Below are 19,795 nucleotides of genomic sequence, written 5' to 3'. Positions count from 1 at the left end.
AAAGAGTATTAGTTGTAACTAACAGCTAGGAAAGAGAACACTATCAAAAGTATTAGTTGTAACTAACAGCTAGGAAAGAGAACACTATCATAAGCATTAGTTGTAACTAACAGATAGGAAAGAGAACAATATCATAAGCATTAGTTGTAACTAACAGCCAGGAAAGAGAACACTATCATAAGTATTAGTTGTAACTAACAGATAGGAAAGAGAACAATATCATAAGTATTAGTTGTAACTAACATCTAGGAAAGAGAACAATATCATAAGCATTAGTGGTAACTAACAGCTAGGAAAGAGAACACTATCATAAGTATTAGTTGTAACTAACATCTAGGAAAGAGAACACTTTCATAAGTATTAGTTGTAACTAACAGCTAGGAAAGAGAACACTATCATAAGTATTAGTTGTAACTAACATCTAGGAAAGAGAACAATATCATAAGTATTAGTTGTAACTAACAGATAGGAAAGAGAACACTATCATAAGTATTAGTTGTAACTAACAGCTAGGAAAGAGAACAATATCATAAGTATTAGTTGTAACTAACAGATAGGAAAGAGAACACTATCATAAGTATTAGTTGTAACTAACATCTAGGAAAGAGAACAATATCATAAGTATTAGTTGTAACTAACAGATAGGAAAGAGAACACTATCATAAGTATTAGTTGTAACTAACAGCTAGGAAAGAGAACACTATCATAAGTATTAGTTGTAACTAACAGTTAGGAAAGAGAACAATATCATAAGTATTAGTTGTAACTAACAGCTAAGAAAGAGAACAATATCATTAGCATTAGTTGTAACTAACAGCTAGGAAAGAGAACAATATCATAAGCATTAGTTGTAACTAACAGATAGGAAAGAGAACAATATCATAAGCATTAGTTGTAACTAACAGCCAGGAAAGAGAACAATATCATAAGTATTAGTTGTAACTAACAGCCAGGAAAGAGAACAATATCATAAGCATTAGTGGTAACTAACATCTAGGAAAGAGAACAATAGCATAAGCATTAGTGGTAACTAACAGCTAGGAAAGAGAACAATAGCATAAGCATTAGTTGTAACTAACATCTAGGAAAGAGAACAATATCATAAGTATTAGTTGTTACTAACAGCCAGGAAAGAGAACAATATCATAAGTATTAGTTGTAACTAACAGTTAGGAAAGAGAACAATATCATAAGTATTAGTGGTAACTAACAGCTAGGAAAGAGAACAATATCATAAGTATTAGTGGTAACTAACAGCTAGGAAAGAGAACAATATCATAAGTATTAGTTGTAACTAACATCTAGGAAAGAGAACAATATCATAAGCATTAGTTGTAACTAACAGATAGGAAAGAGAACAATATCATAAGCATTAGTTGTAACTAACAGCCAGGAAAGAGAACACTATCATAAGTATTAGTTGTAACTAACAGATAGGAAAGAGAACAATATCATAAGTATTAGTTGTAACTAACATCTAGGAAAGAGAACAATATCATAAGCATTAGTGGTAACTAACAGCTAGGAAAGAGAACACTATCATAAGTATTAGTTGTAACTAACAGCTAGGAAAGAGAACACTATCATAAGTATTAGTTGTAACTAACAGCTAGGAAAGAGAACACTATCATAAGTATTAGTTGTAACTAACAGATAGGAAAGAGAACACTATCATAAGTATTAGTTGTAACTAACATCTAGGAAAGAGAACAATATCATAAGTATTAGTTGTAACTAACAGATAGGAAAGAGAACACTATCATAAGTATTAGTTGTAACTAACAGCTAGGAAAGAGAACAATATCATAAGTATTAGTTGTAACTAACAGTTAGGAAAGAGAACAATATCATAAGTATTAGTTGTAACTAACAGCTAAGAAAGAGAACAATATCATTAGCATTAGTTGTAACTAACAGCTAGGAAAGAGAACAATATCATAAGCATTAGTTGTAACTAACAGATAGGAAAGAGAACAATATCATAAGCATTAGTTGTAACTAACAGACAGGAAAGAGAACAATATCATAAGTATTAGTTGTAACTAACAGCCAGGAAAGAGAACAATATCATAAGCATTAGTGGTAACTAACATCTAGGAAAGAGAACAATAGCATAAGCATTAGTGGTAACTAACAGCTAGGAAAGAGAACAATAGCATAAGCATTAGTTGTAACTAACATCTAGGAAAGAGAACAATATCATAAGTATTAGTTGTTACTAACAGCCAGGAAAGAGAACAATATCATAAGTATTAGTTGTAACTAACAGTTAGGAAAGAGAACAATATCATAAGTATTAGTGGTAACTAACAGCTAGGAAAGAGAACAATATCATAAGTATTAGTGGTAACTAACAGCTAGGAAAGAGAACAATATCATAAGCATTAGTTGTAACTAACAGCCAGGAAAGAGAACACTATCATAAGTATTAGTTGTAACTAACAGATAGGAAAGAGAACAATATCATAAGTATTAGTTGTAACTAACATCTAGGAAAGAGAACATTATCATAAGCATTAGTGGTAACTAACAGCTAGGAAAGAGAACACTATCATAAGTATTAGTTGTAACTAACAGCTAGGAAAGAGAACACTATCATAAGTATTAGTTGTAACTAACAGCTAGGAAAGAGAACACTATCATAAGTATTAGTTGTAACTAACATCTAGGAAAGAGAACACTATCATAAGTATTAGTTGTAACTAACAGCTAGGAAAGAGAACACTATCATAAGTATTAGTTGTAACTAACAGCTAGGAAAGAGAACACTATCATAAGTATTAGTTGTAACTAACAGATAGGAAAGAGAACACTATCATAAGTATTAGTTGTAACTAACATCTAGGAAAGAGAACACTATCATAAGTATTAGTTGTAACTAACAGATAGGAAAGAGAACACTATCATAAGTATTAGTTGTAACTAACAGCTAGGAAAGAGAACACTATCATAAGCATTAGTTGTAACTAACAGCTAGGAAAGAGAACAATATCATAAGTATTAGTTGTAACTAACAGCTAGGAAAGAGAACAATATCATAAGCATTAGTTGTTACTAACAGATAGGAAAGAGAACAATATCATAAGTATTAGTTGTTACTAACAGCTAGGAAAGAGAACAATATCATAAGTATTAGTTGTTACTAACAGCTAGGAAAGAGAACAATATCATAAGCATTAGTTGTTACTAACAGATAGGAAAGAGAACAATATCATAAGCATTAGTTGTTACTAACAGATAGGAAAGAGAACAATATCATAAGCATTAGTTGTTACTAACAGATAGGAAAGAGAACAATATCATAAGCATTAGTTGTTACTAACAGATAGGAAAGAGAACAATATCATAAGCATTAGTTGTTACTAACAGATAGGAAAGAGAACAATATCATAAGTATTAGTTGTTACTAACAGATAGGAAAGAGAACAATATCATAAGTATTAGTTGTAACTAACAGCTAGGAAAGAGAACAATATCATAAGCATTAGTTGTTACTAACAGATAGGAAAGAGAACAATATCATAAGCATTAGTTGTTACTAACAGCTAGGAAAGAGAACAATATCATAAGTATTAGTTGTTACTAACAGATAGGAAAGAGAACAATATCATAAGCATTAGTTGTAACTAACAGCCAAGAAAGAGAACAATATGATAAGCATTAGTTGTAACAACAATTAAGAAATACAGGAAAAACTTTTTTAAAGCAGTACCACTGAACAACTTGAAATTTTACTAAAGAAATAAAGTTCTTACAGAGTATTATTCTTCCAATACTATGTAAAAAGCATTAAAAAGTCATACAATTTTACTGTAGCAAAAAATTCTTTAATATAATACTCAGACAATATTTTAAGACTTTAACATGAAATACTATACCTTCCACATGAATGGCGGTGCAAAGGGAAAGGCAGTTTCATTGGTTGGTTCAAAGAAAAAGACACCATAAGACTGGATCATTCCTCTAGCTTCATTTTCAGATGGTGCTGTCCAATTGATAGTCACAGCTGTACTACTGTGTGATAGAACTTTTGGTGAAGACATCTCTAAAGGTACAGCTTCTCCAGTCTTAGATCCTATCCATGGACTAGCCGTCTTTCCCTTGTTGTTTTCTGCTAAAACCTGAAATAATAATTATTGTATGGTTTATTTGAGGGGGAAAAAAGCTAAAACCCTAGTTGATTATTCTTGTATGGTTTATTTGAGAGAAAAAGTCATCAAGAATTTTTAGTTTCTTTTTTTGAAACTTCCACATCCCAAAAAATAATATTTCTATTAAAAAATCAAAGCGCTGTAAGCGCTGAAGGCAGTTAACCAAAAACGAAGGCAACCGTAATTATGAAAACTGTTGCAATGTTGCCTCAACATTAAACATTCATATATAGTACATTCATGTTTATCTAATGATTTATTTATTAAGGCAAATAATTTATATGTTATCAAGGTTTCAAAAGCAATGCATATATATATATCAATGTATATTTTTTATGGTGAGTCTGCAGTGGTACAAGTTCCCAATGATTGCAGTTGTTCTACTTGGTAGTTAACCTTGGTTTTATTTGACTGCTAGAAGTTCAATTTGACGTAGTATGAACATGTAATAGTATGAATGGACTGGTTTCCCTGGAAAGAAAACTGAGTTTGTGTTCTATAGTACAAAAGTTATGAGACACGAATCAGACAAATATTCACTACAACAGGGATCAAAGATGAGGTCTGACTGACTTGCCCATAGTAAATGTAAATGATTTGTTATTTTGTCCCATACATATGAATATATATAATTTAGGGGTGGGGATCTCAACGGTTTTCAAGTTCTCAAACAAGTAGGGGTAGGCAGAGGATTTAGAGGGCAGGGGGGCCGGGGCCCTTCTTTTTGGGAAAAAATTTGGTTGCTTATATAGGGAATCACTGAAGCGTGACTGGAGCGGGCCCCTCTTAGGTCAGTCAGTGGGCCCCACTTATGAAAATTTCTGGATCCGCCACTGGGGGTAGGGTGACCCTAGGGACTTCCCCTACATTTCATTTTATTTGTTATATTGTCCCATACATGAATATATATGGTTTAGGGGTGGGGATCTCATTGGTTTCCAAGTTCTCAAACAGGAAGGGTAGGGTGACCCAAGGGACTCCCCTATATTTCATTTAATTAGTTATATTGATCCATACATGAATATATATTGTTTTGGTGTGGGGATCTCGACCGTTTCCAAGTTCTCAAACAGGAGGGTTGGGATGACCACAGGGACTTCCCTTATATTTCATTTGATTTGTTATATTGTCCCATACATGAGTATATATGGTTTAGGGGTAAGGATCTTGACCATTTCCAAGTTCTCAAACAGGAGGGTGAACAGTGACCTCAGGGACTCCCCCTATCTTTCATCTGATTTGTTATATTGTCCCATACATGAATATATATGGTTTAGGGATGGGGATCTCGACCATTTTTAAATTCTAAAACAGGAGGGGTGGGGTGACCCCTAGCGACTCTTCCTATATTTCATTTGATTTTTCATATTGTCACAAACATGAATATATATGGTTAAGGGGTGTGGATCTCGACCGTTTCCAAGTTCTCAAACAGGAGGGGGTGGGGTAACTCCAGGGACTCCCCCTATATTTCATTTTTTATTTATTATATTGTCCTATACTTGAATATATGCAGGGGCGGATTCAGATGGGGGAGGGTTGCGGGCTTACACCCCCCTTAAATTTGCAAAGCATGGGTTGTTCTCAGCTTAATAAAGAAAATTCTGATAATTTTACCTCAATTTTTTTTAGCCTCGCTCTGCTCGGTGAAAATTTAAGTTTGCGCCCCTCCTAACCTAAAATCCTGGATCTGCCCCTCATATGGTTTAGAGGTGGGGAGCTCGACCGTTTCCAAGTTATCAAACAGGAGGGGGTAGAGTGGCACAAAGAATGCCACCTATATATCATATGATTTACTTACATTAAGGTATATATATATATAATATAGTTGCATTATTTGTGAAAATAAAGAATGAAACTTTCAGCTACTTCAATTGACCCTTCAAAATTGAGAAAAAACAAATAACCCCTCGAAATTGCAGTAATATGTTTACACTTTAAAAGCATCTCACATGCATTATCATCATTTATCATTTATAAAGAAAATTTAGACTGTGACCATGAACATGTATATTGTTAGTTATATACTGTTCCCAGCTGTCACGTTTTATTGGATTTTTAAATTAAAATTTATCAAAAAGTAATTTTTAGTTTCTGAATAAAATATTTTTCTGCTTTTTCTTTCTTTTACATATATCTTTTGGTTTACAATACTAGTGTTTATATTCATTTACCATGCATAGATGTATTTTTTCACCTGCTTGGATTTATTTTGTAAATGATCGTCAAACCCGGAATTACCCTTATCCGCTTCCGAAATCGGATCCGATTTAGTAAAATTTTGTCTTCACGGCCGCCATTGTTATGTGTTTACAATGTTGTTTTTGTCAATCAGATACGATTTTACTCGAATTTATACAATATTTGTCGGCGATTTTCTGTATAAAGCTAGCGGTTGAACAAAATGAACATCGCCGTCATGAATAATAATGATAAAAATAAGTTTTTAGCTCGTTTAATTGGAGACTTTGGTGAACATGGTGAAAAGGTTTGCAAGGTAATTTCTTATTTTCTTTCAAATGTAAGGCGACTACGTCGGGCGTAGCAAGAAACCAACTATCCTAGTCGAAATCCCTTGCAAAAGTGGAAGGTCTCGGACCACCGCTAATTTGCACACCTGCCTCCAAATTGAAAAGCTACGAAAATTTCTTTTTCTAATTTGAAATTGCCGCCAACAGCATGAACAGTTGAATTATATAAGACTACTGACGTAGTTGTACTACGTATTGATGACAAACAATATTCCTACGACTTTTGTCATTTGGGAAATCTAAACTGCTTGTCTTAAGAGATTTTCGGCGATTAAATATTTCATACAATTGTTCTTTGACATCTTAGCTAAAAGCACAAGTCATAATGAACTACACAAGGATTTTTAATAAGCACTACTTCCTATGTGTAACTTTAAAACTTTTGGATAAATCGACGATCATTTAAGGTTTTTCTGGTCATTTTTTTTGTAATCCAGAATAAAAAGTATTAAAAAAGTGTTCAATTAGTTATATATAACATAGTAACAAGCTAGATAATAACAATGGCAAGTTATTTCAGGATTTATTGGGTAGAACACAAATCTAGGGTGCTCGCATAATGCAGCTTAACTGCATAAAAATTATCTTAAGTTTTAATACATTAATAGCATGACAAATAACTTTCTGTAAGTTCACCCTGTGATATTTCATCGATATTTTTAAAGTAATAATTCTGGCTTACCTGAAACTCATACCATGTAAATGGTTCCAGCCCTGACATGATATAAGCTGTATCTGGTGGGGGTAAAGTATTCTCCTGGGGAGACAAAGTAGGCCTGGGATTGTACTGTCCCCCAGGGTGAAATATTCTAGTTGGTATTGGATCGTAACTTCCATCTAGCTTCTTTGCCCCCCTCATCCACAACTCATAATAGATTATAATACCTACAATTTTAAATTTAAAAGTCAATCATGTTATCAATTTTATTATTTTAGAAAGTGATTTCAAATGTCAATACATCTTCTCTAGCCAATGGTTATGAATTGACCATCTCTTTTTCCTCCTTGGCAGATAAGTCAGTATTTGTCCATAAACATTAAGCAGAAACTATGTATATACATTGACATTCCACCATCTGCATGAGGAAAATACCCAACAACATACTTTATACATTGTATAATGCTAAAACAAAGAATTTCAAAATATTATAAGTTTACAGCTTACCATTTGCTTTCTCAGGTGGTACCCAGGTTATGTTTAACTCTGAATAACTAACAATATCAATTAAGGGTGCAGCCATTCCAGAGGGTGGAGCAGATTTAGTAAAGAACGAAGTGGGCCAACTCTCATGACAGCCACCAGGTGTACAAGTAACAACAAATACTGTATAGTTTGTAAAGGGAACCAGATCAATTATTTCCGCTGACTTAGTCATTCCTGTCCAGTGGACTGTTCTATTATTACTACCAATGGTCTCAGACTGGACAGAATAGCTTGACAAAGGGCCGTTTATGTTGACTGGTTGATTCCATGACAAGGTAGCTGTATTCACTGTAACAGCCATGGTATTAATCAGAACTATTCCAACTGGAATTCCTGGCAAGGTCTGAAATGTAACCGCTGGACTATAGATACTCCCAAAGTCATTTGTAGCTTCTATCACATAGGTATACTTTGTGAAGGCTAAGAGACCTGTATCATTGAATTCCATATCTGTTAAAGTAAAACAAGGAATACTATAGACAAAATTTTCATCATGCAATTTTTTTATATCATACAGTAACAATCAATACAAAATTTAAATCAATATCTTATCAACATAGCAGGACCTCCTTACCCTTCTGGAAGCACCTGAGATCACCCCCAGTTTTTGTTGGGTTCATATTGCTCATTCTTTAGTATATACTGTTGTGTTTTAAGTTTTTGCATGGTGTTGTTAGATTTTTTTTTAGATTAATGAGTTTGAATGTCCCTTTGTATCTATTGTCTTACTTTTAGCATTGCTGTAATTTATACTGCTGTATTGTCATGATTGTATTAAATATTAAATTCTAACCATAATTAATAATTACTGGTAGCTGTTAATTTATAATTATTGCCAACTTAATTTGAGAGTTATGCATTTAAGAAAAGTTCAAATTTATGGAAATAATCTCATATCGGCGCTTTTTAGTTCAGCCTGTAAATGAAAATTGATTCTTAGTCAACTAAGACATCTATCCCACTTACCTGACCCATTACCAACAAAGACCAAAGTAGCATTTCTAAATAGTCTGTATGAATTAATGACACCATTTGTATAATCTGGTTCATACCAGTACAAATGTAAGGCTTCAGAACTCAGCTGGGTGTGTAGTGGTGGGGGCTGCTGGGCTGGTACTACAAAATATTAGGAATTATAGGTGATTTTTTCTGTCTCACATGTCATCTGTATGTTTAAGACGTAACATTTTCAACTAAAGACATAATAAAGGTTAAACATTTTCTGATTCCTGGTAATAAAGCTGTCAAAGTATATATTGGTGGCTATTCTAATGCCAGAAAGGTTTGATGGTACAGATTTCAATAAGTTATTCATAGGGTTGACATATTTTTTTATTCAAACTTACATTTTCATTTAATTGAAATGAAAGAGGACTCGTGTAAAATGCACAATAGTTCCCTGTTATTTCATGGTAATCTGTCAAAGTTCAAAGTCATCCAAAAGCAAACTAAATAGTCTACTTTCTCTCAGACTTGCAATGATAAATAGTGTGTGGAAGCAATCACTCCTCATAGTTGACTTCATATAATAAGATGACTTACTCTTACTACAACCATATGGATTATCAGCATTAAGATGGCTACTACCAGTCACACAAGTGTCACATCGTCTGCTAGTGACAAAATCTTTACATTCACATTGTCCTGATACAAGGTCACAAAATTCTGACTTGCTGCCTGGTTCATAGCAATCACATCTACTGCAACTGAGAAGAAATCATAATATAGATGTTACATAATGGTTTATATCACTTTCATCTTGAAAGACCTCATAACTTTCTATTTCTTTTTAAAACTTTGCTTAATCAGGTTTCCTTAAAATTAACATGTATTTTTAACGATTGCTTATTACTGAGATGGCCTTAAACTTCAGTGTTAACAGAAACAAAATAATACAATTATGCAATATGGAATAAAAAAAAAATAATACTTTTAATATATAAATAATAGCAAAATCAACCTACTTTCCAATTCTTTTATTGAAGTTGTAAAACTTTTCAAAACATTCATTGCATGCTCTTCCAGTGACCCCTGACCCCTGCTGTTTACAATAGCATTGTCCTGTCATAGAATCACAGTGTGTAAGAGGAAGAGTCCCTGTGCTGTCACAACCACAAGGGTTACATCCTCCTCCAGGTGTTGGATTAATATAGTAATCTGAAAATTAAATTATATATATATCCTCATTATTCCAGTAGTTATTGAAAAAAAGAATTTCAATGGGGTACTAATTTTTGAATCTTTGGATTAACCCCTCAATCCTAAATATTTTTTGGGATTATCCTTTACCTAAAAAAAAAAGAAAAACAAAGTTGTCTTTTATAAGGCTACTAATGAAGTTGATGCTGTTTAAAAGGATAAGTATGTGAATCTAAGAAAGTGCAGCTATAAATGGAAAGGTAACAGTAAGATGCAACCCTTTCCTCCCTATCCCCCAATTACCCAGGTAAAACGGAAAAATAAGACTGTTCTAAAATAAGGCAACTGAACCATTAGCATAACTTAGATTACAGAACCTACCCTGTTCACAGTCATCACAAGTTCTCCCAAATCTTTTAGCCAGACAGGCACACTGCCCTGTATTCTGATCACATGCTAAGTCAGTAGACGAATTTCCACTCTGTGTTCCCGTTGGATCACATTTACAAGACTGGCATCCTTCAGGATCAGTAATATTCAATCCAAATGTGTTTCCCTTACATTGATTACACGACATCCCTTCTACGTTCTCCTTACAATGACAATTACCACTCACTTTATCACAACTAGATGTACTATTAATAGTTCCCGCTAAATCACAGGTACAATCATTGCATCCCTTGTCTGTTGATGCACCAAAGGCATAACTTCCATCAGCACATTCATTACATGCTAAACCCTGTACATTGGTTTTACAAACACACTGTCCAGTGACAGCATTACAAATAGAACCTGGTATGGTACCCTGAACATCACACTTGCATGGAACACAGTTGTTGAAAAAGTCATAATACCCAGAAGTACAGACCTCACATTTCCTTCCTACGACTCTATCTTCACAAGGACATTGTCCAGTAAATGGTTCACAGAACTGTGAGGTTGCTCCCATGGGGTTACAGTCACAAGGGGTACAACCAAGGGGATTTGTATCTGTTAGGTTGTAGTAACCATATTTACAAGCATCACATTTGTCATCTAAAATCGTCAAATTATATATTATAATACTTATATAATCAATTTCTTAATCAATACAGTTCACTTGATTAATATGTTAGTAATAATTAAGTGAGATAGTTTCACTTCTAACATTAAGATTACCAATTCAATACCAGATCTTTGAATATTGTTTTAATTGGTATAAATACTGACTTTGTTAACAATAAATTAATATCAAACAAAATATCATTGTTTTATGCATATGCCCTTCATGACTCTTCAATCTGTCGATACCTTTATCTTGGCGTAGCAGAAAAAAAGAGTAACGATCATCTACAAATTTTACTTTTTTCTCAAAATGAAGAAAGCTTTATTTCATACATACTTCTAACATTATTTTTACAGTTACAGACACCAGTTATTGGATGACAAGTAACATCTCCATGTTGTGTTCCCATGGTAACACAGCTACAATTGTCACATCCATCTGGATTGGTTGCTTGGAGATTATAAAATCCTGGTTTACATGTGTCACACTGTCTGCTTTCCACATAACTCTTACAATTACACTGCCCTCCATCCTGATTGAAAAGAGCATACATATACATGTACATAGCCTGATATTAAAAAAACGTTTAAATTTTCTTTTTTTATTTTATATGAAGAATTTTTCCTACGGTACTTTCATTTTACATGAAGAAATGTAATTGTTTGCAAAAGACCCCAAAAACCATCTTCTTGTCATCGGAAATAATAGAATATTCAGCAAAACATGTGTCAATTTTTCAACTAAAAAAAAGTTGTGCAGGTAAATATTTTCACTGTTTTCTTAAATTTTGCTTTTAATTTTTTGTGTGATAATTTTCCAACCGGGAATCATTAATGCTGGCTATTAAGATAGTGATAAACAGAATATCTATGGGTCTTCAACTTAAACCAACCAACAATCAATCAACCTTAGGAAGTTTCTTGACTACATCTCATATTAGGACTAGTATAATAATTGCCCTTTGATCCTTGAGGAACCCTCTCTCATTTTCGAAACCAATAATAGTTTTAAATATATTCTATATAACTTTGCAAGTTTAATGACATATTATCATTTTAAACATATAAACCATCTATGTTCATACCTTTTCACAGTCCAGATTGACATTATTGACTCCATCCATCAAACAGTCACATTGAGAGCAGACATCTTTGTCATATTTACTCTTTCCCACAGGTCGAAAAAAGTAGGTCACACAAATGTCACAGAACTGTCCTGTTGTGTTGTGTTTACAATTCTGACACACACCTCCTCCACCAAGGTCATGGTTGTCAGGAAAAAGGTCAAGGTCAACATCATATACACAGATGTCAGCATGGCTATGACATTCACAATGTTTACAGTTATAACTGTTGATCTGGTCACCCAATTTGTATCCTTTATTATTGTATAAAGGGTGACATCTTTCACACTACAAAGATAAATATTTTTCATGATATTTATAGCATTAAAAATATTTTTTGTAACATCATATATAATATTTTATTTTAACAGAATAAATCAGTTCTAATTTATCTCTTGTTCTATTTTGTAGGGTGTCCAAATAAATGCATTTACTTATCAGATATATTGCTCTCTGAGAGACTATCAACAGTTGTCAGTATCAAGGACGTATAACTAATATAATATAATATACGTCCTTGTCAGTATAGATGTTTTATTTATTGCTCTCAGAGAGAATATCAACAGTTGTCAGTATAGATGTTTTATTTATTGCTCTCTGAGAGACCATCAACAGTTGTCAGTATAGATGTTTTATTTATTGCTCTCTGAGAGACCATCAACAGTTGTCAGTATAGATGTTTTATTTATTGCTCTCAGAGAGAATATCAACAGTTGTCAGTATAGATGTTTTATTTATTGCTCTCTGAGAGACTATCAACAGTTGTCAGTATAGATGTTTTATTTATTGCTCTCTGAGAGACCATCAACAGTTGTCAGTATAGATGTTTTATTTATTGCTTTCAGAGAGAATATCAACAGTTGTCAGTATAGATGTTTTATTTATTGCTCTCTGAGAGACTATCAACAGTTGTCAGTATAGATGTTTTATTTATTGCTCTCTGAGAGACTATCAACAGTTGTCAGTATAGATGTTTTATTTATTGCTCTCTGAGAGACTATCAACAGTTGTCAGTATAGATGTTTTATTTATTGCTCTCTGAGAGACTATCAACAGTTGTCAGTATAGATGTTTTATTTATTGCTCTCTGAGAGACTATCAACAGTTGTCAGTATAGATGTTTTATTTATTGCTCTCTAAGAGACTATCAACAGTTGTCAGTATAGATGTTTTATCTATTGCTCTCTGAGAGACTATCAACAGTTGTCAGTATAGATGTTTTATTTATTGCTCTCTGAGAGACCATCAACAGTTGTCAGTATAGATGTTTTATGTATTGCTCTCTGAGAGACTACCAACAGTTGTCAGTATAGATGTTTTATGTATTGCTCTCTGAGAGACTATCAACAGTTGTCAGTATAGATGTTTTATGTATTGCTCTCAGAGAGAATATCAACAGTTGTCAGTATAGATGTTTTATGTATTGCTCTCTGAGAGACCATCAACAGTTGTCAGTATAGATGTTTTATGTATTGCTCTCTGAGAGACTATCAACAGTTGTCAGTATAGATGTTTTATGTATTGCTCTCTGAGAGACTATCAACAGTTGTCAGTATAGATGTTTTATGTATTGCTCTCTGAGAGACTATCAACAGTTGTCAGTATGGATGTTTTATTTATTGCTCTCTGAGAGACCATCAACAGTTGTCAGTATGGATGTTTTATTTATTGCTCTCTGAGAAACTATCAACAGTTGTCAGTATAGATGCTTTATTTATTGCTCTCTGAGAGACCATCAACAGTTGTCAGTATAGATGTTTTATGTATTGCTCTCTGAGAGAATATCAACAGTTGTCAGTATAGATGTTTTATGTATTGCTCTCAGAGAGACTATCAACAGTTGTCAGTATAGATGTTTTATGTATTGCTCTCTGAGAGACTATCCACAGTTGTCAGTATAGATGTTTTATGTATTGCTCTCTGAGAGACTATCCACAGTTGTCAGTATAGATGTTTTAAGTATTGCTCTCTGAGAGACTATCAACAGTTGTCAGTATAGATGTTTTATGTATTGCTCTCTGAGAGACTATCAACAATTGTCAGTATAATGTTTTATTTATTGCTCTCTGAGAGAATATCAACAGTTGTCAGTATAGATGTTTTATTTATTGCTCTCTGAGAGAATATCAACAGTTGTCAGTATAGATGTTTTATTTATTGCTCTCTGAGAGAATATCAACAGTTGTCAGTATAGATGTTTTATTTATTGCTCTCTGAGAGAATATTAACAGTTGTCAGTTTAGATGTTTTATGTGTTGCTCTCTGAGAGACCATCAACAGTTGTCAGTATAGATGTTTTATTTATTGCTCTCTGAGAGACCATCAACAGTTGTCAGTATAGATGTTTTATGTATTCCTCTCTGAGAGACTATCAACAGTTGTCAGTATAGATGTTTTATTTATTGCTCTCTGAGAGAATATCAACAGTTGTCAGTATAGATGTTTTATTTATTGCTCTCTGAGAGAATATCAACAGTTGTCAGTATAGATGTTTTATTTATTGCTCTCTGAGAGAATATCAACAGTTGTCAGTATAGATGTTTTATGTATTGCTCTCTGAGAGAATATTAACAGTTGTCAGTTTAGATGTTTTATGTATTGCTCTCTGAGAGACCATCAACAGTTGTCAGTATAGATGTTTTATACAGTTGTCAGTATAGATGTTTTATGTATTGCTCTCTGAGAGACCATCAACAGTTGTCAGTATAGATGTTTTATGTATTGCTCTCTGAGAGACCATCAACAGTTGTCAGTATAGATGTTTTATGTATTGCTCTCTGAGAGACCATCAACAGTTGTCAGTATAGATGTTTTATTTATTGCTCTCTGAGAGACTATCAACAATTGTCAGTATAGATGTTTTATTTATTGCTCTCTGAGAGACTATCAACAGTTGTCAGTATAAATGTTTTATTTATTGCTCTCTGAGAGACTATCAACAGTTGTCAGTATAGATGTTTTATTTATTGCTCTCTGAGAGACTATCAACAGTTGTCAGTATAGATGTTTTATTTATTGCTCTCTGAGAGACCATCAACAGTTGTCAGTATAGATGTAGTATAGATGTTTTATGTATTGCTCTCTGAGAGAATATCAACAGTTGTCAGTATAGATGTTTTATTTATTGCTCTCTGAGAGACTATCAACAGTTGTCAGTATAGATGTTTTATTTATTGCTCTCTGAGAGACTATCAACAGTTGTCAGTATAGATGTTTTATTTTCATGTCATGCTACAGATATTGCAATAAATATTTACTTATTTCTTCAAGTAAGACTATAAGAAGGATGGTATTTATTGTATGGCATGGTGTTGGTGTTACAATAAATATCTGCATCACAATAAGCAAAACAGTAACTTTTTATGGCAAGCTTCTTGTGCCACAATTAAAATTTACCTTGCTTCCTTCAGTATGACTATCAGTGGTACAATTACATGTATATGGCATCCCACTGGTGTCACAATCATTTGCATGGCCGTTGCAGTCACACCTGTAAAATTAATATGTCCATGTAATGAACTTCTCAGTGTAAAATTATAACAATCACCACAAATTGATGATTTCTTATAATGTCCATCATTTTGCTCGCAATGATGTAAAAATCTATGTTCTACATTAAAATATACACGTTATACACATATTACTCTCGAAATGAAAGAGTGAGAAATATAAATAATTGCTTCTAGATGTTTGATAAACTATTCATTTGTAAGCAAAAAGTGACTTTTAAAAGCATTTTAGTTTTCCAGATGGGGAAAAAATGCAATTTTACTGACTTGAATACAAAAAAATGAAAAGAAAAAGATTTTAAAAGCTCTGTTTACTTATCCATAAAAATGTTGATTTTTTTTCAGTCCATTACTTTACATTAAAAATTACACACACTTTCAACCCCATTCTTCATACCTGCCACTGACAGTGATTTCAGACATGCCAAAATATTCATGTCTGAAGTGATTGGAATAATAATGGTCTTCTAGTGTTATCTTTATTATTGAAGCCTTGACAAAGTTTTGCAGTTCTGGTGTCTCGTAGAACTGGTTATAAGCTGGTCTAGTTACAGGCTCTGGAGATAGTATCTTGAATGTTATCTGTCCACCTGAATATGGTATATCATCTCTGTAACATAGATAATACATAAAAGAATTACCAAAAAAGATGGTAAGTAAAACAGAACGCGTACAATTCATCCATCAACACCTTCCAAAAAAAGAAATGTGGTCTGGTATATGGTAATAATATATACCACATCAACTTTTGAAATAGTAACCACAAAAAAACAACCAATATACAAGATAGAATTGATTTTCATCTGTTTCTATAACAATTAAACAAATTATAAGTAAAAGTATCAAATGTCACTGAGACCAAGAAAATGTGTTTCTTGCACAGAAATAAAATATACAAAAAGAAATTTGAAAGGAGCCATTGGAAAGTAATAAAATTAGAGATGAACAGAATAACAAATGATTAAAGATTCAAATCATTTAGTTATTTTGAAAGAAAATCATTTCTAAATGAAAACAATTTTTATGGTTGATTTTCTAACTTTTTCCAATATTCTGTAGTGTGTGGCCAATTAAGAGATATGTATTGTATTTGAAGCTTTAAGGACGTCCATCGGTAGTTTTACTGTCGCAAAATTAGTTTACCTGGCGACGCGTAGCGGAGACAAGTAAAGCCAATACAGCTGTCAAACCATATGCTATATTTTTTTCTTGGTTGTGTATAACTTTGTGTGTACATGTTTTTTTTATCCACAGCTTTACAAATATACAACAACTTATAGACTTACTGAACAAACTGTAAGCAGTTAACAGATGTAGGTGTGAGGAGAGGTCCATTGTTTGGTTGACCATAGTAATGTTGACAATCCTCAGCATAATATTGCCATGTGGTCCAATCTGATGAGTAATTCTGTTTCCTCTCTATAGTGACAGCTTTAGAGAAAGGGCTATAAAACTGGAGTACTACATAGAATACCTGCAATGTACACACAGGAGAAATGGATATTGAATATTTAGTGTCAAATCAAATGCATGTTTAAGACAAGAACATGTTCATATGATATGACAACTTGAAGGTAGCAGTCTGCAGGAACAAATTTAGTGTAGATTTTTTAATTTTCACCAAAAAAAATAGAATCGTATACAACTTACTCAGTCTTAAAAATAGTAAAGAATAAATGATGCAGACTAGACTTTTATTGTCAGTTATAGTGGGTAAACAGATGTAATCATTTCATTGGAATATCTCGAATAAGTTAAAAATACACAGTATAAAGAAGCTGTCTGTACCTGAAAGATATCCCCTAGATCTATGGATATTTCTACTTTATTCTGGAACTTTGATAACCACACACTGTTACTGTCTCCATCATTTATATACTCCAGGAAATGTGCCTCATCGTTCAGACGTAAAATTACATCACCGCTATTGTCAATTACATTATTTGGAATACAGTAATGTGTTTTATCTGGTCTCACTCTTGGATGTGTAACTGGACACCGACATTTTGTCTGAACTCTCAAATCAGGTAAAAATCCTGTGTAAATTTCTTGTATTTCCCTAAAACAATCAGATATTTAGTAATTTTTTTATATCTATGAAAGATTTGTCTACCGGTATTTAAAATTTAATGCTTCTTTCTAGGTTAATACCATTGCTAATGTCCAGTTATAGAAATAACATTTTCCCTGAATAGATTAATGAAATAAATAAATAAATGCAAATTTCATTAGAACTTGCATTATCTATAATATTTGTCCAGCAACTTTTTATGTTGTTCACCTTGTGATTTGAAGTGTATTGTATGAGTAATACCTCTCTAAGTAATAATTTAACCTTGTGAATTCATCAAAAAAATCTTTTACATGTATATCAGAATTTGTTTACCTATTAGACACAGTGGTAGAATAAAAAAAGAAATCTTGAATTCTTCCTAAGAACTGTCCATTTCCTGAATGATCTTGTCCAACCCTCAGCGTACCAGTTTCATCTAATAAGGGTCCCGATACTTCTGTAGTGTAGGTAGCTGAATAACCAGGTCCAACACCATTAATGTAGAAACTCACAATGGTTTTGTAGGCCTAGGTATAAATCATGATAACCATATAAGATTACTTTATATCTACAATAATTTTCTCTAAAAAAGAAGGCAACATCAGCAGAGATAAAATTGTCACATGCTATAAACGACATAAGTTTAACAATATCACAAAACGCTATTTTCCATGATCTTGTAATAAAAATATGATTCTCCTAATTGTATTTTATCAGTTTTATGATATTACAAAGAAAAAGAGAGAGAGAGATAGATTGAGAAATGGAGAGACAGACAGAGAGAATGAAGAGGTGGCCATGAGCGCATGATAAGCCCGTCGCTTTTTCAACGAATAAAGTTCCATTACTCCTCAATGTTATATTAGAAATTTATAAAAAAAACTAAAGGGAGATTATTTTTATAGATATAAACTAGTCCCCAAAGTTTCATGAAATCTGCAGTTATTGTCCGAAAAACTGGAAAATCCCACCTTTTTTATGAATAAAATGTCTTAACTCGGAAACATAAAATCTAAAATTTATAAAAATAAAAAGGAGCTTAGGTCAATAAATATAAACAATTCTACAAAGTTTCATGAGAACAGCTCAAAGCATTTTTGAATTATTGTCCAAAAACTGGAAAATCCCCCCTTTTCTATGAATAAAATCTCATAATTTGAAAACGTAAAATCTAAAATTTATAAAAATCAAAAGTGAGCTTAGGTCAAAAAATATAAACAATTCTACAAAGTTTCATGAGAACAGCATAAAGCATTTTTGAATTATTGTAGGAAAACTGGAAAATCACAACTTTTTAATGAATAAAACCCCATAACTTGGAAACCTTAAATCTCAAATTTATAAAAAGCGTAAGGGAGCTCAGGTCAATAGATATATTCAATCCAACAAAGTTTCATACAAACTGGATAAAGCGTTTTTGAGTTATTGTACAACATGTGGAAAACGGACGGACAGACGGACGGACAATGGTATACCATAATACGTCCCGTAAAACGGGTGTATAATAAACAGGCGTATAAAAATGAGGAATATGTATATATATATATCTGAACAAATTTCAAACACTTAAATGATCCGCTGATATTTATAATATCATAAAATTGAGAATCAAAATGGGGAATGTGTCAAAGAGATAACAACCCGACCATAGAGCAGACAACAGCCAAAGGCCACCAATGGGTCTTCAATGCAGCTAGAAACTCCAGCACCCGGAGGCGTCCTTCAGCTGGCCCCTAAACAAATATGTATACTAGTTCAATGATAATGGACCTCCAAAACACCAAATTATACACAAGAAGATAAAATTAAAAATCATACAAGACTAACAAAGGCCAGAGGCTTCTGACTTGGGACAGGTGCAAAATTGCAGCAGGGTTAAACATGTTTTTTGAGATCTCTACCCTCCCCCTATACCTTTAGCCAATGTAGAAAAAACAAACAAAACAATTTCCAAAAACAAACTAGACAATTGTGTTGACAGGCTAGAGATACAGTAGTTGGACTAAGATCATTAGGCCAACTATTCCACAAAATACAATC

The 19,795-nt window shown here is 32.9% G+C and overlaps 1 protein-coding gene across 1 annotated transcript in view; it reads right to left on the bottom strand.

Moving 5' to 3' along the window:
• LOC139515399 (usherin-like) overlaps positions 1-19,795 on the bottom strand; it is an 88,277-nt gene that overhangs the window by 64,707 nt on the left and 3,775 nt on the right. The window contains exons 3-16 of the mRNA XM_071304969.1: positions 18,089-18,282; positions 17,491-17,761; positions 16,989-17,176; positions 16,100-16,312; positions 15,590-15,683; positions 12,155-12,481; positions 11,407-11,602; positions 10,407-11,060; positions 9,851-10,043; positions 9,429-9,592; positions 8,853-9,002; positions 7,848-8,336; positions 7,365-7,567; positions 3,879-4,121 (exon numbers count right to left, since the gene is read on the bottom strand). Coding sequence (XP_071161070.1) covers positions 3,879-4,121; positions 7,365-7,567; positions 7,848-8,336; positions 8,853-9,002; positions 9,429-9,592; positions 9,851-10,043; positions 10,407-11,060; positions 11,407-11,602; positions 12,155-12,481; positions 15,590-15,683; positions 16,100-16,312; positions 16,989-17,176; positions 17,491-17,761; positions 18,089-18,282 — 3,579 coding nt within the window. The remainder of the gene's footprint in view (positions 1-3,878; positions 4,122-7,364; positions 7,568-7,847; positions 8,337-8,852; positions 9,003-9,428; positions 9,593-9,850; positions 10,044-10,406; positions 11,061-11,406; positions 11,603-12,154; positions 12,482-15,589; positions 15,684-16,099; positions 16,313-16,988; positions 17,177-17,490; positions 17,762-18,088; positions 18,283-19,795) is intronic.

Source organism: Mytilus edulis, chromosome 3 (genome assembly GCF_963676685.1).
Source record: "Mytilus edulis chromosome 3, xbMytEdul2.2, whole genome shotgun sequence".
Lineage (NCBI taxonomy): Eukaryota > Metazoa > Mollusca > Bivalvia > Mytilida > Mytilidae > Mytilus > Mytilus edulis.
The sequence above is the reverse complement of the archived record's forward strand: the minus strand, read 5'-3'. Positions and strand labels throughout refer to the sequence as shown.